Source organism: Plectropomus leopardus, chromosome 15 (assembly GCF_026936395.1).
Source record: "Plectropomus leopardus strain MGB_pleo_1.0 chromosome 15, ASM2693639v1, whole genome shotgun sequence".
Lineage (NCBI taxonomy): Eukaryota > Metazoa > Chordata > Actinopteri > Perciformes > Serranidae > Plectropomus > Plectropomus leopardus.
In genome coordinates, this window is record NC_142190.1 from 15,704,926 (window position 1) to 15,732,134 (window position 27,209).

General features: G+C 39.2%; 1 protein-coding gene across 4 annotated transcripts in view; it reads right to left on the reverse strand.

Annotated features, from left to right (window-relative positions):
* sh3pxd2b (SH3 and PX domains 2B) overlaps positions 1-24,973 on the reverse strand; it is a 46,391-nt gene extending 21,418 nt beyond the window's left edge. For 2 of the 4 annotated variants that reach the window (XM_042498890.2, XM_042498889.2), the window contains exons 1-4: positions 24,569-24,973; positions 20,831-20,911; positions 8,080-8,155; positions 686-762 (exon numbers count right to left, since the gene is read on the reverse strand). In XM_042498890.2, coding sequence (XP_042354824.2) covers positions 686-762; positions 8,080-8,155; positions 20,831-20,911; positions 24,569-24,640 — 306 coding nt within the window. In that variant the 5' untranslated portion in view covers positions 24,641-24,973. The remainder of the gene's footprint in view (positions 1-685; positions 763-8,079; positions 8,156-20,830; positions 20,912-24,568) is intronic. The other 2 variants (XM_042498893.2, XM_042498891.2) reach the window with 1 other exon arrangement.
* Positions 24,974-27,209: the final 2,236 nt, after the last annotated feature.

Consider the following 27,209-nt stretch of genomic DNA (forward strand, 5'->3'; position numbering starts at 1 on the left):
TACAAGGACATCTTATTCATATTTCACAACACCGAAACAGATTTTTGCCCATTCAGTATCGATCCCTCGGGAGGAATTCTCCTTCAGTTTGTCTCCTTTAGCAGCGAAGTCGGAGTCAGCTACAGAGCACCTGGGGAGCTTTTAGGACACCTCAGCAGGGTGGATGCCTGCTGTCACAGAGGCTTGCTCCAGGGAGTTTAACATGGCACACACCGCACAGTGCCAATTTTCAAGGCAAGGGCAATGGCATTATTCATACAGCTGTTCTTGGAACAATGTAATCCTATAAATCTGGTTGTTATGCAAGTCTTGCACTATGAGCTTAACTCTAATGAATAGAGCCACGAGTTTCAATTGGAGTAACTGACAGACGAAGGTAAGGGGTTACACTTTTGGGAGTCACAAAATCCCAATCCAAGAAATGTATTCAACCATAAATAGGCTTTCCTGGAATCAGAAGAAAGAAACTGTGACTGGTGTTGCTCATGCCACATAAACAGAAAGCATGAAAATACTTTTTTCCATTTTCCTGTTCATGACTGAGTTGACACAATGTGGGTGGGATACTGTTTTTTTCTTTTTCCCTGACCACTGTGCTTTCTTCCTCAGTGTAGCTTTCATGTCTACAACAAATGTGACCGTAGGAGATTTCAAGGAAAAGTGAAGTATTGGTAAATGTACTCACCCTGCAGTATTCATTGATTGGCCTTAGCCTTTTCATGGCCACATCCCTGATATGGCTCCTCCTAAACAGGATCTTCCCTGCAACAAAGAAGGAAAAATACACTTACAGTTGAGAAAAGTCGTACTTTTAATCAGATACCAAAGCAGCAACATTTTATAATATATCCTAATTAAGCACGCAGGACGTGACAACGGAGCCACAGGTCTATCTTGGTTCATGAGAGCAAACATATATTACTATATCACCATGACACAAACACTCTCATTCTTTGGAAAACATTGTATATTTACAGTATACTAACATATTTCTCCTCCATTGTTATTGTTGAGCACTTGCACATGTAAGAAGATTGTCTTTTTCATCCCTCCTCCACTGGGATTGAACGGCTTGGTAAATCAGTGACAGAGAGCAGCAAAGCATTTTACCAAAAGTTGTTTTTTCAAAGCTCTGTGCTAAGAAAAAAAAAAGTCAAACGTGCAGTGCTCATGGCAAAATTCCTGCCCTGCACCTCATCACACTGCTACTGTTCTTTGAATTTGAAGAATTAAAATAATTTGCATGCATTTGTCTGTTACATACATGAAAATAATATAACCAACTAATAGTTTGGATTTCAGATGGTGCTCTTGTAAGGAGCTACTTTAAAAAGTTAGAAATCCACTAAGGGACAATACGCACACTGTGGCTTTTACAAAACATAGTTACTGAATTAGCATGCAGACACAATACAGTCGTGTCATCAATAACACTGACAGCACAATGAGGTGGGTAAGGAGGTAGGTGAATAGCTGGCCTTTCCAAGTCATGAATAAATGATTTGGGGAAAGCAAATTATGTGCATGACAGCTTAAATGCTATTCCACTGCTCTTATCTCCAGGCCCAAATAACCACAGGCACAGACAAGCCGGGTCGCCATAACAATAACAAGAAATGGCTACAAATAGGCCTCTTAAAGCGCTCCTCTAACTTGCAGGAAATTTCAGGGCCAGCATCTATTTTCTCCTCATTTTAGCTGCTAAAGTTTTTCCAATGAATTCACTGTGACAGCTCTAATATAAACATATAAATTGGGCAGGAAGTCAAAGCTGTAATAAGATCCTGAACACAAAAAGGGACATGTTTTGAGAAGTTACTGTACCAACTCCATCAAGGGGTTATGGCATTTGTTTAGAGAATATTTAAAGCAGACTTGCTGACACATAAATCTCCCAGGAGATCGCTGCTGAGCAGTGAACCCCCGTACAACTCCACCCATGTTACTAAAAATGCCTTAATACTTTATCCCTGACCGATAGAGTTCAAAACCACAAATGTTTTTTTTTTTGTTTGTGAATGAATTACATATTGATTAATAGGTAGAGGGTTAGTAAATGGATGTGGTGACTTCCTCAAAAGACTTCAGATCTAACACATTTTACATATTAACCACCACCGCCGACACCAAACTCCCAAAGACCCCAACATCTGTACTCCACCCAACGTTCTCATCTCCGACGGCAACCTTCTAGCTGACTAAGGTGTCTGACAAAAACAAAGTCAAACACCACAGGAAATCATTATCATACACTTCCTAATAATATGTCGAGAGGGAAGCCTTTTACATAAAGGCTTTAATATCACCTCAGGCAGCTGGCGTCTATGAATAGGCGGGTCAACTGTGTGAGGAGAGTCAGATCTTCAAACTAATGAGTGTTCCCATAGCTCCTGTTCTTGTGACTTCTGTTTAGGATCTTCTCTTTTTATTTATCATGCCATATATCCTCTGACTGTGAACATTATCTCATGCCACCATGAGGTTGGCTATTGGAGTGGAATGTGGTGACTTGAGCTGCAACGATTGATTGATTACTTGTGAACTATAAATTATTTAGCAACTCAAACTCAAAATTGGTTAATCATTTCATGTAATCTTGAACTCTTGAGTCTTGATTTTTTGATTCCAGCTTCTTAAATGTGAATTATTGTCTGGTTTTGTTAGTCCTCTGTGACAGTAAACTGAAGATTTCTAGTTTACAAAACAAGACTATTGAGAATGTCATGACATTTTGTAGCATAAACTACTCATTGATTAATAGAGAAAACAATCTGAAGTGAAAATAATCAGTCAGAGACCTAGTGTTGACAACTAACAATTATTTTCATTATAGATTATTTTCTTGATTAATCAATTACTTGTTTGGCCTATAAAATATCAGAAAATGGTGAAAACTGTTGATCAGTGTTGGGCAGATTATCACAAAATTTGGTAGAGACATTTAACATCTCCTGAGGATGAATACTGAGGACTCTTGTTTTTCTGTAAGGTCAAAGTTTCCTTTTATGTAATGAAATAACTCAACATCTACTTGATGGAACATCACCAAATTTGGTAAAAAGATTTATGGTTCCCAGACAATGTATTGCAATGAATTGTGTGATCCCCTGGGTTTATATCAAACACCATCAAAAGGTTGAAACTGGTCTGGTCACAGCATGATAAACTCTTTTGATGTTTGACCACCCTCTGGCCAATTTTTTAAACATTAACACTCACACTATGGTACAATAAGCATTACAGTTTCCACAGAGTCACTATCATTGCTGTGGGCTATTTATGCTCTTGACGACATGGTCCACATGGTCTGACTAGACTAATTTCTAAACGCATTTGTGCATGAGAACAAATTAGGGCACGCAAGAGAGACTATTAAAAAGGAGATTAACTAGATGAAGAATGAGAGAGACGTTCCAAATCTCAAAGGAGTTGGCAACATCTTGCCAGAGCCAACGAAAGGACGCGCCGTCTGGACAGCTCATGAAAGCTAAAGAGATTTGAAAGTCAGCCCCTTGACGCTTACAGTACTCCTCGTCCTCTCTCTCCCTCTGTCTCTTTCTTCGTCTCCTCCCTTCGTCACTCCTCAAACAGAAAGCTTTCTTGACGGTTTTCCAAAGCTTTTAGGGGTCAGGAGAGAAGCACTGACTCAACACTGCCCACTCTGTATGCAGGACAGCTCATGGGTGCAGCTGAGAAAAAGGCTTGTTTGGGGAGGGAGGAGGGAAGGAAGGAAAGCTGCTGCCTTGGAGCCATAGCTGAGGCAGGGCAGACTTTTTGGCAAATCTCAGAGCCAGCAGTGACCAAGGGTATCAAACAACTTTTGTTTCCGTGTGAGAGTTAGGGAGTTAGATGGAGGGAAGAGACAGACAGAGATGGAAACACAGAGGAGGTCTTTGTGACACACCTTACATACTGACAGCTGTTCTCAGCGCTCACCTCTTAATCACTGGACTCACCATGCATGAATTCCTCCTGTTTTTTCAAAGGGATTTTGTGCAGCTAAAACCTTTACATAACACCAAATCTGTAGACTTAAATCATGGACTCAAGTCAGACTTAGGTCAGAAAATTGAAGACTTATATCGTCTGAGACTCGGCTGCTCTGATACTCAATAAAGACTTAGCAGGGATGAAAAATCTAGTTTGACCTTGTAAAAATCCAGGGAACTTATTTTAAAAACTGAATCGTACAATGCCAAGCAGACTTTGCCTCTCACAAAATTTGTGACTGGGTAAGTGATATTAAAGACTTAACTTGAACTTGTTTTGAAACTTGCTATCACATGACTTGAGACTTGACTTGGAGTCACTTAAAAAGTTTTATAACAGCAAGTCTCAAATCACCACTCAAGTCTTGTAGTGGCAGGTCTCAGGTTAACTGAAGTAATTTGAGACAAGACGGGAGACTTGACTTCGAGTCAATTCCCTGGTTAAACAGCAAGCCTCAAGTCACCTCTCAAGTCTTGTACTAACAAGTCTCTATACAATTCTCAAGTAATACAAGACAAGAAATGAGACTTGCTGTTACAAAACTTAATCACTGATTGCACTTGTCTCGGATGACTTGAGATTTGCTAGCACAATAGTCAAAACTTGACTCAAGACTTGTTGTAAGGCTTAACTTCGGCTTGTCTCAAGTGACATGGCCCACAAGGCTCTACACAGGACTGCATCAAGGTATGAGTGGAGCCTCTAAGAATGAGCTGTGTGTGTTATAATTACTGTTCTAAGACAAGTTGCTGACTAAAGGCAAACACAACACCATAAGCTGCTGAAAAAGACAAGTCTGCCACTAGTTCACCACATTCAAGTAGACAAAAGCAGTGATTGCTTTCCCCTGCAGACAAGAGATGAACGTGATATGAATGAGGCCCAAAACCAAGGTCTTTGTAACTGATTGGATATTTTGTCTTTCTGCCTTTCAAAGTGGACTGACTGGGGAAAATGGTATACAAATCCTCCGGAGAAGCATTATTTAACCTGCCCAGCATACTAAGCCTCCTACTGTGGCAGGCAGTGAAATCTCCAAGACAAGTTGCTGGCTTAAGCTAAAACTGTAGATCTATCATTGAGAGGAAAAGTGAAAACAATGACATCCCAAAAAACAAATTTCTAGTCTTCTTTTGGGATCTGAGTTCATGAAAGAATATCAACCTCCTATATCATGCGGGGCCCTAAAATAACAGACCCACATTCCATCTTGGATTTTGACTTAGCATTTAAAAACCTTGACTTTGGATAATTGGTATCAGCTCTTTTCAAAGGCTGACCTGCTGACACTGCCTGAAAGATCACCAAGGACTCGAGGGTAAATGAATCAAATGTATCACTTTTATCTAAATGCCAGATATGGACTTGGATTTTAGCACCATGAGATATATGACCTACAGATACTCCTCACATACCATGCAATCTTGACATAACTAAAGAGTCAACCACCGATAAGAAAAAAATAACAAGTTGTGGGTTTAAATAGTCAAATTTTGGATAGTTTTGAACTTCCTCTTAGAGGTAAATGTTACAATATTGCCTGATACTGCTATTAGATATTATCTTGATCTGTTTTGTGTTTTCCAGTATAAGCTCAGACTAAGCTTTTGACAGCAGAAATTCTGCACTATCCACACATGCAGACAAGCCACTTTGCTGATGTGGAGATACCAAAGGAATAAAAACAGCTCTGGGCCTTGAACAAACCAAACCAAGAGGGAAAAACCACTTCCGTGCCTTGTTAGGTTGGTCTCAAGCCACAGTCCAGACTTTTCTTAAGTAAGTAAAGGATTTTCTTGGCTGTCAGGAAAGTTCTTCGGCAAATCAGACAAAAGTTAACTTGGGAACCAATTTCAGAGTAACATATCTGATCTGGGATCTGAGACTAGTAGTGGTCATTCTCTTAAACCTCAATTATTACAGGCACAGAGCATAAATTATGTTTGCCAGAAACACTGTGCGATGAAAGCAAAACAGTTCAACAGTGGCATTCCTAGAGGGTGCTGTGTGGAGTGCGAACAGCCTTTAGCTCTGGGAGTCTTAGCAGCTCCACAGGAGCACATGGGGATTTGGTGCCTTCCTCTGTGGCACTTCATGGATCATTTTCTCCACGGAAAACAGGAGAAGTGAAAGCCTCTAAAAACTCTCAGAGTTCCACTGGAAGCAGAAAGAACTTTGAGAGAAAATCTAGAATCTCAGAGTGTTAAGGTAAAGCTGAAAGGAAGTGGGCAGAGTTTAATGTAGATGACAAATCGTAATAGTATCTCTGCTCAGTGTGCTTTGTCTGAGAGCACTGTAGGGGATAGCATGAAAAGCAGTGTTTTTAATCTCCCTTCCCCTCCTCCTACTCAGAGTTCATCAAACAGTCTCTTTGAGTGTGTGTGTGTGTGTGTGTGTGTGTGTATTCTCTCAATGAGTTCCAGACCTGCATGGCCACAAAAAAATCCTCTCCCCCACTCGTCCAAACCCTGGCAGGGGAGATGTGGGTGGGGTCTTTGGGTGAGGCTTTCTTCCAAACTCTCATAAAGGATTACTTTCAGCCAGATCTAAATCTCAAACTATTTCAAAAGTTGGTCGAGTACATCCAAAGACCTTATTCAAAACAAACTTCATTGCAACTTGTTGGGAAGTAATGGAAACTAAAAAGAAGACACCTTTATATTGTCCATTCATGTTGTATGCAGGATGATGATTCAGCCAGAACAATGGTGCAACTAAGCCAAGAAAACAGCTCATATTGAATGAAATGCATAAATTATTTAGTTTTATGAACACAGATTAAGTATTGGTATATGAAATGGCAGATACTTTATGTTTCATCCAAAGGTTCCAATACTACCCTATATAATAATCTACAGTATGTCTGTAGGCTATATGCTTAGAGATCAGCGGAGTCAGCTGAATGTTTAAAGAGTAGATGGCAAAACATAGTCTTTGTTGAAACAGTGAGGTTTTGACCAATTACGGTCAGGGCAGATTGTTCTGGTTAGTTTTTTTTTTTGAGTGCAAAATATTTTGGTGCTCTCAGGTTATTCACAGTCTATCGGTGAGTCACTGTTGCCCACATTTTAACCCAATGTGTGCAGATGCATGTGAGTGAGAAATCAAAGGGATCAAGTGTGAGACAAAGACACAGCAATACACTGAGGGGGAAATACAGAGTCCTCTAAAGCCCAGTTAAGACCAATGATTTCACAGCAGACAAACTAAAATATGCACATACTTGCTGTGCGCCGGTCTGCAATGTTCTGAAAACTTGCCACTTTACATCAGTGTGACTGGACGAGATGTTGTAATGTCTTGAAAGTAAAGGCTTTCTATTCTTTCATTATGATTGCCATCTTTTTTCAGGCTTATTTTGTTGCTGAGTGTTATCTGTTGTTTGTTAAAATATGATTGAGGATAGTGATGGTTAGACACTTGCTACATTTTATTTCTAGAAGTGATGAAACAGCATCAGACGACGTGTATTCATAATAAATACCCCACAATAATTGAAATAACCGGTAAAAGTGGATCAGTCTGAGTATGTGCGTGTGACATGCGCTCATACATCAAGCAGCAGCATCGACCCACTATCCAACACTGACAAGCCACGAGGACGGAGACCGATATACGTGTCAGCATCCGCAGGATTGTTGGCTATAAGCCAATTGGCTGTTGAAATAGGTGATGTGCCTTATGTTCTAAAACCAGCCACTGACGACTTGACATGCTGAGGCGCAGGTGAAACCATCAGCCGACTTGAGCTGTGCTGAGACCGACCAGTTCACACTGCTGCAAATTTTTTCACATCATTTCAACATTCTTAAACGCTTTTCTCTTGTTGCAAATCTTTGTTCTGAACTGGGCTTATTAAATAATCCAGGAGTTTGTTGTTCTTTTTGTATTGTTAGGTATTTTCTGACATCTTATTGTGAGTAGGGATACCACAAAAAGTATTGTCCTTATAAATTTTCTACATTGTATTGTATTGTACTGACATAAACAGGAGAAAGCAGAAAATCCTCCAAAAAGGCCACAGTTGTGTGTGTTCTGTGTGTATTTGTGTTACAGGGCCTTGGGGGACACTGTGTGTTTAACTCTTACCTGGTAGGAATGGAATGATCCTGCGCTTTGGGTCCTTCTGGCCTCCTTCAACTGGGAATTTGTCCAGCAATTCCATCTGAAAACACCACAATAAATTAGACTTATTAGCACACAAAGCATTTACACTCACACATACAGTATACACAAACATGCCTTTTACATTACACGCAACTGGATAGCTGAGGCTAGATGGAGAGGAAGGGTTCACATTTTTACAAATCAGCAGTTCCTACAAGGAATTTGGCCAATAAAGGAAGGTCTGCCAATGATTAGGAATGTCCTGAGCAGATGGTATGGTTTTTCCTTCTCTACTTCATATGTTGTTGCAGCAAAGGGGCTGTTAGTAGCAAGGCACCACTGACATAGTGGAACATTTCTGTTTCCATCATTGTCAAAGGCCAGAGAGCAGTGGCTCCTAAGATCTGCTGATCACCACTTCTCTGGATCATTCTTTTCTCTCTCTTTAAAATGTACTTATTCCTTAGAGTCAGTCTTTTGTTCCTTCTTTAACACTCTTTTGCCTTTCTCCCTCTATCACATTGAAATATGGGTTAGGCTCCTATGTGTCCTTTGTTCTCAACTCTTAATGAAGTCAATGTGCTTCCACTTATACATTTCTTTTCATATATATATATCTGCTTGTGTGTGTGTGTGTGAAAGAGAGAGAGAGTGTGTTTCTTCACTCTCCAGCAGCTGAGGCCAATAAAATGACACCTGGACATATTGACTTTTGAACTTCAAGTGCACTCTCTCTTTCCCTAAAGCATTTTTCTGACAGTAGATCTGCACATGAAACCTCCAATCAAAAGAAAAAAAAACAGGGTTAGGAATAAAATCAGTTTATTCTATTGAATGCTTGAGAGGAGAGTGTTTGGGAATTTATTTGATACTGCACCCAGACTACCAAATCCAATATTTGGAAAAAGGAGAAGACTCTCTTATATCAAAGCAGTTTTTATTTGACTACAGAAACACAGCTAAGTGGTTTCGAGTAAGTGTGTCCAGGCTCAACAGAGCCAACCAAAGTTTGGCTTTATAACAAATAGAGATAGACCAACTCTTCAATTAATGGCCAACATATTTGATCACTGTTTTTAATTAACAGTGTAAAACAATAAGCCAAAAAAGGGTCCAAATAAGAAACCCCCCAGGGCATTTTTAAAAACTAAAAATACCACTCTGCTTTTTTTCTGTGTAGTTTTCAATCATCAAACCACATTCACTTATCAATACAAGACATACAGTTTCTGACACTTAGATCTAATATTTTGTTTTGTTATCAGGTTTTGAGACAAAACTGTCAGACATCATGCCTCATACCGACTACTCAGCAATGACGGTGCAACAAACTCTAATTATCTCACTTTTGACATAATGTCTCTGAGCTAAAAGTAGAGCATGGAGTACTGAGTCAAATAACCTACTGTGAACAAGAGGACTGTAGTGTCAAGGTTGCCATTACTAGGAATTGAGTGACAGATGGGAAAACGTCAATATGTAGACTTCCTCAGCAAAAGCTTTAACTAATCCGTATAAACAGATATCTACATGTGTTTGCAGAATCTTAAAGGAAACGGGACAAGATTTTGGTGTCAGAAGCGTCCCACTTTTTGTGTGCAGTCCGAGTAATGCTGAACAACCAAGTTTGAGCTGCAGATAAACAGATATGTGGAGAGGAAAAGGGTTGGAACACACTGGCCTAAATGCAATTTTGCAACTTATTGGCCATTATCCTACAACTACTTAGCTTTCTATTAGCTACTGAAAATGTATGTATGTGTATAAATGTGAATGTAAAATCTCCCTAATACTGGCCATTGTCCCTGAGGGTTACTGTTGTCAGATCGATAGTCAATTGCTTCTGAGATTGAGCTTTGACTATAATCAGGATACTATATTGCATGATCTTCTGCTTCCAACTAAGAGTATTTTTAAGGATTACAAAGGTCCTAGATGCAGTTCGAGCTTGTGCATGTGTAGGATACTATGACAGGGCTTTCACAAAATGAGATTATTACCGTGATCTGTTCAATGTCAACCTGGTAATATTATATCTTCAAGGCTGCACTCCATAGAGGCATTTAAGGGTCAAAGCAAGCTCTCTCAAAATTGGCTCACTCAATATCCAAACCAGGGATGTTTTTTTACCCCCACCATTAAATATCACTGTATCCTCACTGGTATGAGAGACTCATTTCTAGAATATGCAGCATGAATGTTCTTAAGTTGGTACTTTGGTATGTTATCTTCAATGGCTAACTTTGAGAAATCACATTGAGTTTATGTATCCATAATATGTCTTTTCTGGGCTTAGATGTTTTTAAAAAAAGACAGACATTTGATGTTTTATGTAAGGCAGATTTTGTATTTGGTAGGGAAGCATCCAGTTTGCTGTCAACATAAAACATAACTGACTCCAAATATCAAACCACTCATCAGCCTCCTGTGATACGCCTACTCTTGAATCTAATTTTACACGTGGAGGTCATGAAACTAGAGCCATGCGCATCACTGGGTAGAAGATGCACATTGGAGGGTGCTGTATTTCATCTGCTCACCACACATCAATTTTAATATAAGATTGTATTATTCATTTAAATTTGTGGTTAGGATTTCTGTGATACCATATTGCCTTGACACTACTATTAAATGTTAACTTGCATTTTCTCAGTGCAATCATGTGGTTTCTACAACAAGTTTTCTTGTTACTACTTATAAATGAGTAAAGTTGTCACAAATTTTCCTCTGGTAAAGTTGAAAGGAACAATACGTTGCATTGAGCCAAAACTAACAGAGACAGAAGGAGGTGCAGTATGAGGTGAGGTGATGGAGAGGTTATGGGAAACGCAGAGACTTGTGCCAAGTATTTTCTTTTGCTTGTTATGGACTGTCTCAGTCTGGTTAGGTGCCAAAGGGGTGTCGTTGCATTAAATCAAAGAGTGGCATAAAGATTAAACATCCTCAAATCACTTAAGTAGATAGGGCTTGATGCTGAGGGAAACAAATGGAAGAACTGACAGTTTGCCCTCATGCCACTGTAATGCTTACCAAGACAGCCTGAAGATCTCATGCAAAACTGAATCAGATGTCATCCATGTACAAACATCCATAACAGAAATATATATTTTAGTGCCTGATGTGTTTCAGGCATCTGGATGGCAAATCTCCAGTCAGAAAAAAAGCGGAAACATGATCTATGTTCAAGCATACAAAAGGACGTTTTACTGTGAAAGAAAGTCTATAAAGTAAAGAATGACCCCATCGCCCCTTGCTTCTTTTTATTTCTTTGATAACTCTTGATCATATCTTATGCTAATCTCATGACCTTTAATTTCAGTGTGATCATTTTTTTCATGATCTTAAAACCAAAGAACTTCAATAACCTAATCTTAAAACACTCTAATAAACTTTACAAGCTCCAAATATCCAAGCATGCCAACAAAAAGACACTAGCTTTGGAATCCTGAATCTAATTGTTTACTGATGTTTAATCAACTCAACTTATTCTTCCACCTCAAAGGTCCTGTTATGAGGCCTTCAGCTGGCCAAACAATAACAAGTTGTCCGTCGGACAAAACAAATAATGTAAAAAATATTCTTAGCTTTCATTTTTGAGCAAGAAGAGCTTCAGTATTAACTGCATCTCAGAAAACTGGATTATCTCAAACCGTCTGAACTCATGGTCAGTGTAGACATGTGGAAGGCTCATAAGAATCGTTTTCAAGTGCTTATTTGTCAGGGTGTGACAGCTGCACCCTGGTATCTTTCCTTTTTATTCGTAAATTTCAGTCTATGGTCGATTTAGAAAAATTGATCATTTCATTGCAGGGCTAACCAGAGCTGTACATCTGGTCCATGGACAATATTAATGGGCTTAATACACACTTACAAAAAACAATGCCTGGAAGAAAATCAGTTCTAAAATTGAGATTTCTTAAAAAAGTAGGCCATGATACACAAGAGTAGAAAGCAGTGCCCAACCTCGGGTTTTCCAGGCGGTATAAGACGTAGCATGTGTCCCTGCCCTTAATCTTGAATTTGGTTGTAAAAAAAAAAAAAGAAAAGAATAGATGGCCATGTTTAATACTAAATAAAACTCTGCAGAGTTGCCCCTTAAAAGTCGGAGATTTGAATCATCAGTTTGAGACCCTTCAGTTGGCCGAGATTTTTTTTTTTGTTGCAAGTCAGTGTGGCGTGCAGTGTACTTCTGGGGACTTTTTAGTTGCCAGACGCTGCAGAGTGAGTGCTCTTGCCTATCACGCTACTCTTTGGTACAGAAGCTGCAGACACTCAGGCAGCGGTGCAGAGGAGGAGAGAGGGAAGACCTTCTACTTAGAAGTGATAAATATACAGCTCACAGCAACTCAACAGACACAGTCTCTGGCTTTTGTTTGATATCTAGTCGGCAAAAAATGTCATTAGTGCAGTTAGCTTGTCTTCTATATTATGTGGGTGCTGTTGTCATACCATCTGAATGTCCCTCTCAGCCTGTTCAAGCTTTAAAACTTGAGGAAGAAAAAATAAATAAATCATTGAATATTTGTATTCAACAGCCAAATCTAATTCTACTAGCATAATTATGAGTTGAGTATAGCCCTAGCTTTGTGTTTGAATATCAAGCCAGATAAGGTTGCAATTGTTAATTTCTCTTTGGCTACATTTGCTATAGCTCAGCATTGTGAAGATAAAGCCAAAATTTCCCTTCTAAAACATAAGACAATAAAAAGTGAGGGGGGCAAAAAAGGAGCTATGAACTAACCTTGTCTACTAGAGCAGGACAAAAAAGGTGAGTCAGTCCACTTTAGTCTTTAAGTTTCTTAGGATACACCAGAGTGTGAAGAGTTAATTTAAAGAAAAAAAAGCACTAAATTCACAAAGCAACGATCTGCTTGGTTTGTGAGTCAAACGCTTCATCACCGACACAGTACCACCTTAAGAAAGACAAGCAAAGAGACAGGCAGAAAGAGAGGGAGAGAGACAAACACAAACACAGAAGAGCCAATACCCCACACACTGTAATTGTTCCCATGTGTCTCGCTGTGAGTGCAGACACACCCAGTCTCTGTGTCTACTCTAAACCTTGTATCCACTCTGTAATCAGAGCCACTCAAACAAGAAAAGGCATCTGGAGAGAGTAAAGATGTCTCTTTAAAATACCAGTTACATCATGCACCCAACATCAAATATTAATGCTCTTACAGGCAGGCGGATGACAGGCCAAGGTGGAGCACAGTCGAGCTCCACATGACTTTCCAAGGCTGAAGTATGTTAAATTATATCCTGCTTAGTTCATTTCAGTAAGAGGGAAATGCGTGCCACATTAGTACTATAGTAATAGGTGGACATTACGCATGGATTATGTTAAACAATAGCTTACAAAACTGATCATTTCAGTTGAGAACTTCCCCTCCTCCTGCTCAGACTACGACAGTACTTTATTTAACTTTACACTCTCATTTATTTAACATTCTAACAGTATTTTATTAAATTTTACTAAAACAGTAGTTTATGTAACTTTATTTTATGTCAATAGCTGCTTTATTTGTTACTGTAGTTCATTTGGTAATTTTGTAATTTGTAGTTTACAGTAGTTTAAAGGAGATTTCAAAATATCAAGATATGTATTGTATATCGCGATATAGTCTAGAAATATGGTGATATTATTTTAAAACCATATCGCCCAGTCTGAGATTGACTACAATTACACCAACAGAATTAGTGCAGGGATGAAAGGGAGAGGAAAAAGCTTTCCATGGACAACATATCACATTACTAGGCTGTTAATTTGCCCAGTTATGTTGTAAATCTTTAAACACTGTTATTCAATTCAACAAATTCTTTCTGATTTAGAGACAAATGCAATCTTCCAGGAGGCTATAATTTGTCTAGTCCATATCCGCTTGAGCCACATCATAAGCCTTCAAATAAAGGCATAATAAAGAGCACAGATGCACCAGATGCTCTTGAATGAGAGTATAAAAGCCCACAGAACAATAGCTGCTCTCTTTGCAACATGCCTATCTCTATAGTCCTCGAATTCTTCCACTCAGTCCACTGTACATTCATGCTTGAGGTCATTTTTAACCCTTTACTGATGGCCATACTGTTACCGCAACACCCCACATTTGTGGATGGCTGAGCTGAGCACCACTTGGTGAGAACAGAGACATCATCCCTGGCATCCATGAGCAGGTAGCTTATAGATAATGGATAGATGGGTTGATGCATGAGAAAATTACATCTAATCATCTTTAAAAAAAAAACCCCTCAGCATTCCTGATTTAATACTAACAGGCAGGTTTTTTTTAAACTATTATTATTATTAGTATGCTGATGTTGGAATATAGTTAATGCCATGGACAATGTCTGGGGACTCAGGGATGATAGGGTGTCTAGAATATGTAGTCTGAATCCTAGTTTGTCACTGTAGGGTCATTTTTTCTTTACATATTGACCTCCAGAAAGGTCACAACTGAGGGTCAGCTTGAGTATAGCACCCAAGGGTCTGGTTGTGGTTCAGTGTTTCTCAAGTACACTTCAGTAAATAAAGTCTGTTGACCCTGAATCCTGATCATCTGCCTTATCACTTAACAGGAGTGGGCAATAACAATATTCTATCATTCTACCTGTAAGTTTTATATTTCAGTATTCATAAATATTGTAAAATACTGCAGTAGAGTTGATGACAATGCAATTGAGAAAACAATACAATACTAATTTTCTATTGTTAGCTATCACTTGCTGGGATGAAGACAGCTACCTCAGTAATACCTGAATATCACACCAGTTCCAAATATCTTAATGGTTGAACATTTTTATCACCTCACAATAAATGCCATCCAACCGTGCCAGAAACTGTTGAAAAGTTTGTATGTATCATTTTGTTGAAGCTTTGAGTTTGTTACAGCAAGGTTGGCTCCAATGAAATGTTGGCTTCTTAAATGTTATTCTTTAAATTATAGTTATGGCAGTGTTTTTTTTACTAAGTGCTCATCAGAGGAATTAAGTGCTTACTCAAGATTTACTTTTTTAATGTGGTGTGGGCCTATGCCACATTGAAAAGCTTGGATTTGATCACATACTGTATTTCTGGATTAACTGTCCCTCAAAAGGGATATGACAATTTTTCTGGTGTCATATACTCTCCCACCACCCTCTTCCTGCTAAGACACATTTTCCATCCATCCACTGATTTTCTTATATTCACGCCTTCTATACTTCGGATCTGGAGCCTATCCCAGCATGCCCTGGACAAGCAGTGGGGTACAACCTGGACAGCTCAACAATAAGCTAGCAAAAGATGTGAAGCACAACTTCCCGATCTCAGTGCTTATGTTATTTTATAGCACCAGTGGATGAAATATCAATCAGTTTCTGTTTGGTTTCTTGCCACTTAAAGTGGAGGCATGCATGTGATGGGAATAGCAAGTGGTTTCATTTGTGCCTGTCGTCTCTCAGCCAGCCAACAACAATAAGCCATTTTCCTAAAATATGACTAATTCCAATCGAGGCTAGTCATTTGACAGACAACTGCAAATCATTTTGTCCAATACTAATTATGATAGCACAATGACATCAATTGGTTAAGGAGCAAAAGCGTGAAAAACAGAGCTCCCATTTCACACTTGGCTCTCTGTGAGCCTGAGCTTCGCTGCATAGAAACCACTACCATCCCCAGCAGTCATAAATAAACACATAAGAAAATTTTAAAAAGAGTGTTACAGCGATGTCGTAGCTTTGGAAGTTTGGCCTTTTGCATCGTCACTGAATCATGAAGAATACAGTCTCAGCAATAGTTCATCTAACAAAGACAATTCTAGTGCTTTAAATACTTTTGACAAAACACTTAATATTTTTTAACAAAATATTATTTTAGACAGTCATTTTTTTCTTTAACAATATTCCCAAAATTCATGACACGCCATCTGGAGCACATAAATACTGCAAAATACTGTAAACAGAACTTCAGTAACAATGGCCTATCTTGAACCCTTTCAGCATTCCCTTAGAAAATTATTATTTAAGCTTATTGTTCCAAGAACAAACTGCACTGGTTAAGGATACATACCATACATTTTATTCTGAAAACCAATGTGCACAAGCAGGAAATGAGCACATTGTTGCTACTTGGTGAAATGCACACAACTGCCGGCCCACTGCTATGAGTAAAATAACATGCCCCCCTTTAAAAAGATTTTTGACTTGAGTACTGCAGATGGAAAATATGTGACAGCTGTGCAGCTCTGAATAAGTAGATAGTGATGTATTGGATTTTTTTTGTACAGCGTAAGTAAAACTGTATCCTGTATCCAAACTGGGAATGCTGGAAGACTGAGCTTGTGAAGTTGAGAGGACACGTGTGCAGCATGGAAACTCCTCATACTGACATGGAAATAAAAGTGATGACCCTATGGCAAAACATCTCGGCACTTTCCATCTTTCTGAGGATCAGCCTATTTTTGTTCACATTTAACCCACTGAAACAAAGAAGAAAAAAACCCACTGGTTTTGTGTTAAAATGCTAATTGCTCAATTTGTTCTCTCAGTGTTCAACAGCTTGCAAGACTAAGCACATACTCTGCATTACATACAAATGCGGGCAATAATTGTGTCCCACCATGGAGTCCTTTCACAGTATACTGGTATCAATATGGATACTAAACTCCCTGATGCTATAAACCAGAGCAGTATCACATAATAGCCACGACCACGCCCCTTTCAGAGAGACGTCTCTCACATATGGAAACAGGAATATGATGAACAGCTGTTGTGTGGCTGGGTAACCAAGACTTTCACGAGGCACACGAGATACGTAAATATTCACTGTCAGTGTGGTAAATTGCTTAAAGATCCTGGTGACAGTTACAACTGATGGACAATTGGAGGCTGCTGCAGAACAGTCTAACAGTATTGCAGCATCAGACTGTCGTCTCCAGCTAAATCTCAGCCGAGATCAAACTGTTTACTATTAATAGCTTGGTTAATTAGACCATACCTGGTGACTGAATCACATATGTATAAATGGCCAAATAAGCAATATCCGACTTGTGTGTTGGGTCATTAATCCACCTAGATGGGGGCAGACTCAATGGAAGTAATGGCAATCAACCTGAATTTATCATGGTATTGTGAACGCTTTGGTTCAAGCAAGGTTTCAAAACGATTCATTATTTTAGCAAGAAATAAATGCATAGAGACTTGCCAAATTACAATCCAAACAAATTGCATTGACATTTTGCTAAGTACCTATATGTACCAGTCTGATCTATTTAGGGTTAGCGGCCGCATAGAGACAGGTGTGGGTGTTGTAGGAAAAAGATGGGTAAGAAGTGGCATAAATATCTTGGGTGAGAGGTGTGTTTGGCTCTTGATCAAGTATTCTCAGGAAGTGAAAGCTGCCAGGCATGCAAGACATCAGTTTTTACAGAGAAATTTAAGCATACGTATATTTACGCATGTATAATCTGCTTTTGGACTTCTTTTAAAAAAAGGTGGAGAAATGTATATTATCTGATGATGATAACATCCCTTTTTCATGTCATCAGGGTCACTGTCTGCTTATTCCAACATTTCATCTGTCTGTAGAAAAGACACTGATATTATGTCATCTTTCTGCTACAAAATGCGTACATGTTGACTTAAATGAGCAAGCACAGCAGAAATGTTGGAATCCTACTGAAGTCAGATTAAGTGAATAAACACAGTCTGTGGTCAGTGATCACACAAAAAGCACAAGTTTCCTTGGTTGAACTGAGGAATCAGCTGCTTGGGCCAGCTGTGTCGACAGGATGTGGTGAATAACACTTCCTGGCTAGCTCTGTCTAGCCTCTTTCTATTTTTTTTCTTTCTTTTTTTTTTTACAGTATCATTTTTTCTCTGTTGATATGAACCCCTCCTGAATCACATTACTACACATCAAGCCACAGATGTGAGATGACCAATGCAGATGGGAAGAGGCAGGAAAATACTGAAAAAAAATCAAAGGAGGATGAGAGGAAATGTAGAAATGGTAACGGGAAGAGCTGAATCACTCAGCTCTATGTCACTATCCTGTACACACACCTGGGATGACGCCTGAGGATGTCAAACTACTGCCTTATTCCCCATTGAAGTCCACAGTGTACGGGTCAAAATGATAAAATAACCTTTTAAAAAGATAACAAAACACAACTTCAAATAAATTCTACAAACAGACATGTATAATCCCTTTATCATAGTAGAGCTGATGAGATTTGAAGCATTCCAACTCGCCACTTTTCTTGAGAAATACCACAGCCTCAAGGTGGCTTATATGATGTTAGTGCCAAATCTAACAGGAGATAAGGGATTGGCTTGTTATCTCTCCAGCTGGGTTTATCTACATCTCCCTCACCAGTGAGAGCCCACCCACAGGCTGTCAGCACAGCGGGAAGCAGCTGAATGGTACAGTAGGGTGAGCACCAGCGGGGAATGCCCCTGCTGAAAATATCTCACATTACTCATCTGGTTCAAGACCATAGATCCAATACTGTAGGTCTGTAGAATTGTTACTACAGATAATGCGTGTTAGTAATGTTCTGACATTTGGATGACATAAACAGGGGATGATAATATTAAAAGTGATCACTTCCAGTAAATTATGTTAGATTATATGTGTTATTTATATATTATATATGTTATATTCTCAAATATTTGTGGTTGTTTTAAAGAGGCAACTGGGGAGATTTTGTCAAGCAGCAACCTCCGGGACTGAGAAATAAAGCCAACACGAAGTGAAAAAATCTGCAGTTCCTCTAGTGACCACTTGAGGCTGGCTCCAAAAATGAGTCAATCACCACAGACACCAGTGTTAAAATGCCCAGCTACAGCAGAAATGAACATGTTGTCACCATGGTAAAAAAAAAGTTTTTTAGTGTCTTTAGCTAATTTCCTTCATTTCTACTTCATGACAACTATACCCGGGGTGAATGCTTAAGTGACTCACCTGGAAACATTTGATTAAGTTACGCATAATTAAGGCCGTGCTAGCCTTGAGTAACTGGCTGTCTGGAACGCATCACCACAGTCTATGAGGTAGATCCACTCCTTGCTCCTCCAATTTTGGTCTCCTCTTGCTCTAAACATGCAAGATAGAAAGGGCCTAAATGCTGATCTCAGTGATTCAGAATGGGAGTCTACACACCAATGGGTGACTTCATGGTGGCTAAGTCAAATTCTTTTTCACTGTTTATGTTCCTAGCACATAGATGACAACATGTGAGGTCACTGATTAATTCTGATACAGCTATTCTTCATCTGCTGCTAGGATTTTTTGCTTTCAAAACTCACTTTCCAGCCCTTACTGGAAAGAAAACTCCCCTCTCATTGATACTTCAAGGTTTCCCATTCTCCTCCTCTCACTTAGTCACAGCACTTACAAAGTCTAAAAAGCCCTTTTCTTGAGCCAAAAACATCCAAAGCAAGGCAGTGCCACGGCTGGATATGAAAGTGAATTTACTGAATTACCGACACTGTGAACCTCTCACAGAGCTTAATTTACTTTAGCTACATTTTAGAAAACATCAATAAATACTATGAATTCACTATATTTAATTAGGAATAGCTACAGAAGTCAATGACAGATGTTCAACCTACTATTTAGCCTAAAATTCACTCCAGAAGTCCAAAATCTTTATCTGGTCTAACTGTATTTTATAGAGAAAAACACATATATGTAGCATATTTAGATCCCTTCTAGCATTGATATAAAAGATCTCCACTCCACATGTCTCCCAGTACCCTTTCAGATTATCCATCTTTTATACTACTTCTATGAAAATGCAACTTTGATTAAAAGAGTCAATACTTGCACAAATAATATGAAAAAGAGGGATGGGGTCTGTGCTTTCCGAGTAGGAGTCAAGTTCTTTAACTGTTGTTGCAGGTTTTACTGATGACAGTGGTTAAACTGTAGTTATAGATCGACTTAACATTCCTTTAAATGTTACGCAAAGATTACTGTTCATAGCTACACATAAACTCTTGCTTTGGCGTGCCCTCAACATAAAAGGTGCAACCATTAAAAAACAATCATGAGTGTGATATGAGCTGATTTATAAGTAAGACTGTTGGCAGCTCCTGAAGCCTAAAGCCAAACTAACGAAATTAGTAATGAAATTGTTTATATTCTTCTGGTTAACATGACACATGCAGCCTCAGAAAACCCCCGGCGGAGCATTTTAATTATTGATTTCATTGCTCACGCTTTTACCATCCTAATCAATTAAAAGGAATTTAATCCAATTAGAGTTGACAGTATGCTTCGCCTAAATTGACTATGTGCTCATTGCCTTTCTGGGTTTCCTGGAGTCCGTGTTCTGTAAGCTCAGACGTGGCCGAGGCCCCAGATCCATTACCTTCGAAAGAGGAAGGGAAACTAGGATACTAATGAGATTCCCTCCTTGTGCAACACAGACTGCCAGCATGACGTTCAAGAATGATTCAGACATTTCTGTGGTCATCAGTGCGGTCGTCACATTCATCACTGTCCTCGATTAACTTCATTGGGACATTTTCCGACTCCTCTCGCACAATATAATTACCAGAGTCATATGGGTGGAGCAGGGAGAGCTCGGCTACAAGCACAAGGTCCACTGGGGGACAGTGCTGTATGGAGAGAGTGCTTCAGTGATTTCCCTGACCTGTGCTAGTCTTCGCTGGTGGAAGAGGTGGAACTTGTCACATTACTTGCCCCCTAAAACATGCAACTGTGCACACTAACACATTTACTCACCTGGAGGTCAAAAAACTTGCTGTAGCGTCTGTAAATGATTTCTGTACTTCCATCACTCCAGGACACTTTGATGATGTAAACCTGAAAAAAAAAAAGACACAAATCAGACTATATTTATATATATATACATATATAAATAAGAACATTTTAAACTAACAAACAGCTATTATTGTCAGCCCTCTGATAATCCAAACCCCTGGTGCATCACTTCTGACTCATGGTGCCAGTAATTGGCAGTGCTGTGACACTGAGAGGGTAGCACGAGGAAAGGCAGACAGCACGCTTGTTAGGCAACAGCAGGCAGCAGCCACTGTCATCATCCGTTCACATGAGCGCATTAGGAGTATCTGGTTATTTCATTTCCCACTCCATTTGTGTCACTTCCTGCTGAAGAGGAAGTCATTATCATGCATGGCTGCAGCAGATCTGACTATAAGGGGCGTAATGATACTTTGGTCTGACTCCATTATTATATTATATTCATTCAAGGATCCAAGATAATCGATGTAAACTGAAAACCTCGATATACACCAGCACACATATGTTTGAGCAATTCCAGTCCAACCATACCTCCTTCCTACTCATTCAAATAGTGGTAGCATCTCAGCACCAAGCCAACTATGGTAAGCAACCAAGACAAATTCTTATCATGGCAGACTTTGAGACATCAGCAAATATCATACTGCTGTCCAAAGAATCAATATAACATTGTGTCGGAATAAAACTTTTGATTTATACATACATTAATACAACAGGATGTTGTATTACTATGTTATTTCTATTGTCTAATGCAGTTGATGTGAAATATTAGTAAACAGAAAGTTAGGGTGCTAAAACTCAAATCTGTATCACAGATATAAAGTCAAGAGCTGCTCCACAGACAATGAATGTAGAAGGATGTTCTAGATGACACTGAGAGCAGCTAGGAGGAAGTTTTAAACATATGAATACATTTTCTAGTTCAGAACTGAGAACACAACAATAGAATAAAGCTTATTTGGGTATAAAGAAAAGAAAACAAACATACTGTGGGTCCATAAATCCAGGCTCCCACCCACTGTCTCTAGAGCAGCTCCAGACTTTTTCCCCTATAACATCACAACTCAGAGACCTACTTTTCTGGTTTCCGGCTTTGATACAGAGTAGCTCAGTCACAAATACTGATTTAACTTTCCAAGGCTATGGAATACCATATTGGAATTCCCAATTTAGGTGGTTTAAGTTAAAACATGCGGTTCTTGTATATGTGCAACAACTAGACCTTCCATCAGCTTAATAATAACAGTAAAAAGGCACAAAAAAAGCATACAGCCTAATCATTGCTGTCTACAAGCCACAGACAGAGTTCTTTGTTTTGTTCTCTAAAGAAGAAGACAGGGAGAGAAGCAGGGAGGTGATTGGAAACTCCCCGGTGGCTTGCTGTGTCTGGCTGAATGCTGTTGGCCCTACTCCCAGACCTTCTCTGGCCTCGCTCTCTGTCAGGGCACTAGAGTCAGATATGGCGATGGACTGACCAACTACAGGAGCTATATAGACCAGCTATCTTCATTACATAAAAAGAGTTTTGTGTCGGTGCGTGTAAACTTCAACCATTTGTAGAGTACCAAGAGCATCAACTTCAACCAAAAGAGGGCTACCTGTACAATAACATGCATATTTCAGGGTTCTGTCTGTGGCCAACAGCTATTTTCTAAATTCTCAAAAGTTAAGGGGGAAAACCATTATGCGTAACATTTTTCCCTTGCAACCATTTACAAAAAATAATTAAGCTCTAATCTACAAGTAAAACACCTACAGTGGCAAATGAGGCTGAAGCCATAGCTCTGAGGAAGGAGGGGAAAGCTATAACTTTAGCTATAAAAGTGTCCCTGGTCAATGAAACACTAATACTGGTGATAAAATGCTCTTTTATCTGTAAGTCTCTTATAAATGTGATTTTTTTTTTTTTGTGTGGTTCCTTTCCACTCTGATGAGCTCAACAGCTATAAGCTGCTTTTTGTACACTTAACTGTGCCTCCAGGGTTCTGGAGGATTTAAGGTGTCCAGCCTGCATGTGTAGAGAGAGTATCAGAGGCACAAATCAACACGGGTCGCACCAGAGAGCAAACGGACAGATGGAGAAGACACAGGACCTCCAGAACTCTGTGTCCTTGACCACTAACACTCACAGCGGTATATGGTCTGTATGTCCTTCGACCCAGGCATCATTTTCACACATACGTGGATGTAAATAAACATGTGCACACGAGCACATACATCATGTACACGGACCTAACACGAACACCTGCTAAGGCCTTGGCAGTGGCTCTAACTGTTGGCCCTCTCGATCCTATGATGTCATATGTGTTACTTTAAACCAACTGTGTGCATATTTGCATGCAAACTGACCCACATGTATCCCATAATAACTCCATTGTTGAAGAATTGCAGAAAAGCGAGCAATGAGTCTTTGTCTTTCTGACATTCTTGTCTCCCACACAACTTTGCAGCACCAGCGGGGAATTATTGTTGAAACAGGAAAAATATCCACACTGATTTTTCTTCAGCTCTCCCTACTTTTTTGCTGCTCCCCCCCCCACACAGTGATGGCACTGGAACAGATCTCTTAAATTGGCACAGGTACTGCATGCCAATATAGAGATACTGTTAAAGATAATCACAGATAATCATCATTATCAACTGATATCAGATCACTTTTAATGTCTCCATCAAGTTAACACAGCAGAACTAAGCTATTCTGTGTCAAATTATGAATACATTTAGCTAAAAGCAGACATGTTTGATTGAAAATAACCTCAAAATCTGGCATTAGTTAAAATTGTACAATGCATTTTATTATAAGTCATAAAATATGCCACATAGAATGCAATATCTGGGCCCTTCCCTTGTTCAAACATTGCCTTGAGCTCACTCTGATGACCTTGGAAACTGTGTTAGTCGTACTTCCTGTTACCAGCGTCTGTGTGGGTATGCTTTTCTGTGTAAATTGGAGAGCCTGAGGCATGACAAAGCTGGGACGCTCAATTTAAACTCAGAATTAGTCTGTATGGTTTGTGGACTGGATGTGTTTGCCTCTTAAAATGTTTTGATGGCACACACGTGGCAACAGTGAAACACTAGAAATGGTTTGTTAGACTGCACACTTGTAGAATAAAATGCTGATATTCACATGTGTAGCCTACATGTGATACTAAATTGCTGATAGCCACTTGAATATATGCAGACTCAGGGAGGGTCAACGGTCACATGACTCGGATCCATCAACAAAAACAACACTGACCCCAGTTCCTCTGAGAAAAAAAACAAAAGTTGCTGGTTAGATCTCAAACCCAAACAAATAGCTAATAGATCTCAGAGTATTTTCTCCAGTCTGATTCAACACGTAAACTTGAAAAACACCCGAGAAAATCTCACACGGGAGGCTAACTTGTAAAATGTGTCAAACTTCAGGGTTTATTGTCTTTTCTTCTCTGCATAAGTTATTAAGATCGAACAAATCGTTTTATTCATTGCTTGTGGTGCTACAATCTTCATTATAAAACGATGCTTGGTCTAAAGAGTGATCAAGTCTAGCTATCGATTTTGACTGGCGTGGTACTGTAGACTGTAATTTGATACTTTCTTTGTTTTTACTTTACCCTAAAGGAAAGGGAGAAGAGCTGCAAAAGCACTTCGATTTGTTGCTCTCTTGAAAGCAGCAAAGCGCAGCTATTGTTGTGAAAATTAAACGCGACTTACGTAGTGTTTGTTTGGATTTCTCCTCTTCTGGACATCTTGCACTGTTACTTCTTGCACGGTACGCCGTGGCATGATGATGTCCTCTTCTTTACGCCTCGGTTTAAAAGAAAAACACAACCCCCTGTCGGGTTTTAGGAGCGATTAAACCCGGTCGAGAAAGTTTGCACGGCGTCTCGCTTCTTTGTCATCCGCGCCGCTCAGATCCGTGACCACTGAATGCAACAAATGCCCTTTTTCCGTAAAGCTGACTACGTCAAATTTCCTGTCCAACATGCAGCCGCTCAGGAGCCAGAAGTTAATAGTCGGTCGGGTTTTTTTTCGTTGCCCTCCCCTCCTTGTGCCTTCTCCCGTCCCGCTGACGGCTCCAACCAAACTCCCAGCCTATCCCAGCTCGCCCACTCCCATTTGAGGGACTGTGACGCTTCATTATGCTCCACGGACCAACCCTCCAGCGTCAAAGCAGACCACAGGCTGCACCAGCAGCCAGCCAAGGGTTCAATCCATGCACTTAAAGCTGTATTAACCTTACTGAGTGTAAACAGTTCGATCAACGTGCATCAAGTACTTTAAAGCCAAAAATGCACGCAGTTCACAGTAAAAGGGGAGTGTGGTGAAATACATGTTATACTGGAGAAACAGTTATTATTCCAATTATTTGAGGCAGCACCCCAAAGCAGCATCATGCTGAAAAGCAGTGGTTCTCAACCTCTCAAGAGAAATTATGAATAGTTTATTTTCATTATATAATTAACTATAAAAGTGAGCCCAGTATAGGGTGAAGTCAGGTAATTGCATCATCAGGTAAAATCTGGACAAATAAGGTTTTGACATCTTGGGCTCTGTAAATATTAGCAGCCTGTCACCAAACATTTTTTTTTTTGTATTCTTACTACAAATCGATTTTTATTGATCAGAGAAAGCTAGTTTGGGCAAAACAAAGAGTCAAAAATCCATTGGTTTTAGGACTTTAAAGGAAAGCCATGTTGATTATTTCATGTTGGTAATAAGAGTACTGCAGCGAAAACAATAAGGGCACAACAACAAAAACGCCTTCAGGGTGTTGAATTATGTCAACTGTTTGACTTGAAATCAAAAATATTTTCACAATACACTTAACTTTTTATGAGAAAGGGTTTTGAATGTGTACTTTATGGATTCAGGTAAAATGGGACAACCAGTATTTCTTAGGGCTACAAAGTGCCTTCGAATAATGACTTAAACTATTGTGTGCCACCCTGTAATATTACAGATTTTTTTAGTATTGTTGTCACTTCAAAGATGTAAATATAATGCAGAGAGTCCATATAGGCTACAATGGTCCCAAATTACCCAGAAGTGTTACAAACATGCAAATACAAAAACATGTCCAATGCCACCACAGACACTGTCTGCAAAACAACAGGGAAAGCATGGCAGATGAGTTGGCCAATCTTTTTTAATAAATATGTTATATTAATGAATTAATGAACTAATGACTGAACTGATAAATAGATTTCACTATTTAAAAAACAAACATGATTGTCCCAATTTACCTGATCAGCTGTCCCATTTTACCTGTACATTTCATCGGGGTGAGGTCGGGGTTATTTTACTTATCATATTTTCTCTATAGGAATATAACAGAGAACCATGACAAGTTTTAAAAGAAACACTTAAGTAAGTATTTAAACTTTTACGTAGTTTTCTTGGTAATCTACCAAAAAGTGTCCCAAATTGTCTGACTTCACCCTAAGTAAGAGTCATAGGAGTTACCATTTTGATCACAGGTTTCACTTCCTCCACGGTTATCTCCTCAAATGTACACAATTCTGGTCTTTTTCCTATTTAACAACCAAAAATCTTTTCAGATGGAGGTCTGTGAGGTTAAATCCTGTCAAATGGTGGTCTTTGACACCAAAAAGGTTGGGAACCACTGCTCAAGACCACTTACAGTTACCATATACTGTCATTCTGTCACTTTATACTGTACCCTATTTTTACTAATGATATTTTTTCTACTCCACCATACATCAGTAGCAATTTACCTTTCTTTGTCAGATGTAACTCAACAGTTACTATAACTTAAGTCCTATCAGATTAACTTATGGACACTGCCCTTCATATTACAGATGTGTTCATTTGAATATTATGGGAACATGTGATATTAATCAGCTTATTTTGATATAAAACTGGAAGTTGTTACTTTTTTGTAAGGCTTAATAAGTCAGTTTATAAATACCCCTGGTTGGTATCCACTGGTCTGTTATTGAATGGGCCTACCTTGTCCTGGCCTAGTGCCTATGTTGGTATCACCTCATTACAGATCAAAGAGTGATTTTGAAGCAAATTTGTGATAGTGAACTTAACTTAACTTGGGGCCTCAGGTTAAGTGACACATTTTGCTGTTGACCCTTTTAAAGTTAATAAAATAAACATATGTTCCAAGATTCATTATAATTGGATGAAATGTATTTTGGCTAATTATGGGAATTGTAACAAATTTTATAATTTGATCACAAGTGCAACAGTGGTTGAATTATTGTTTCTGCATATGAACAGCAACATGATCTGCTTGTCAAACAAAGGCCACTACAGGTTTCTGTTAAAAGTTAGTTCAAAATGTAAATCTCTGCTGTGGGTAATAACTGTTTGCAACAATGGT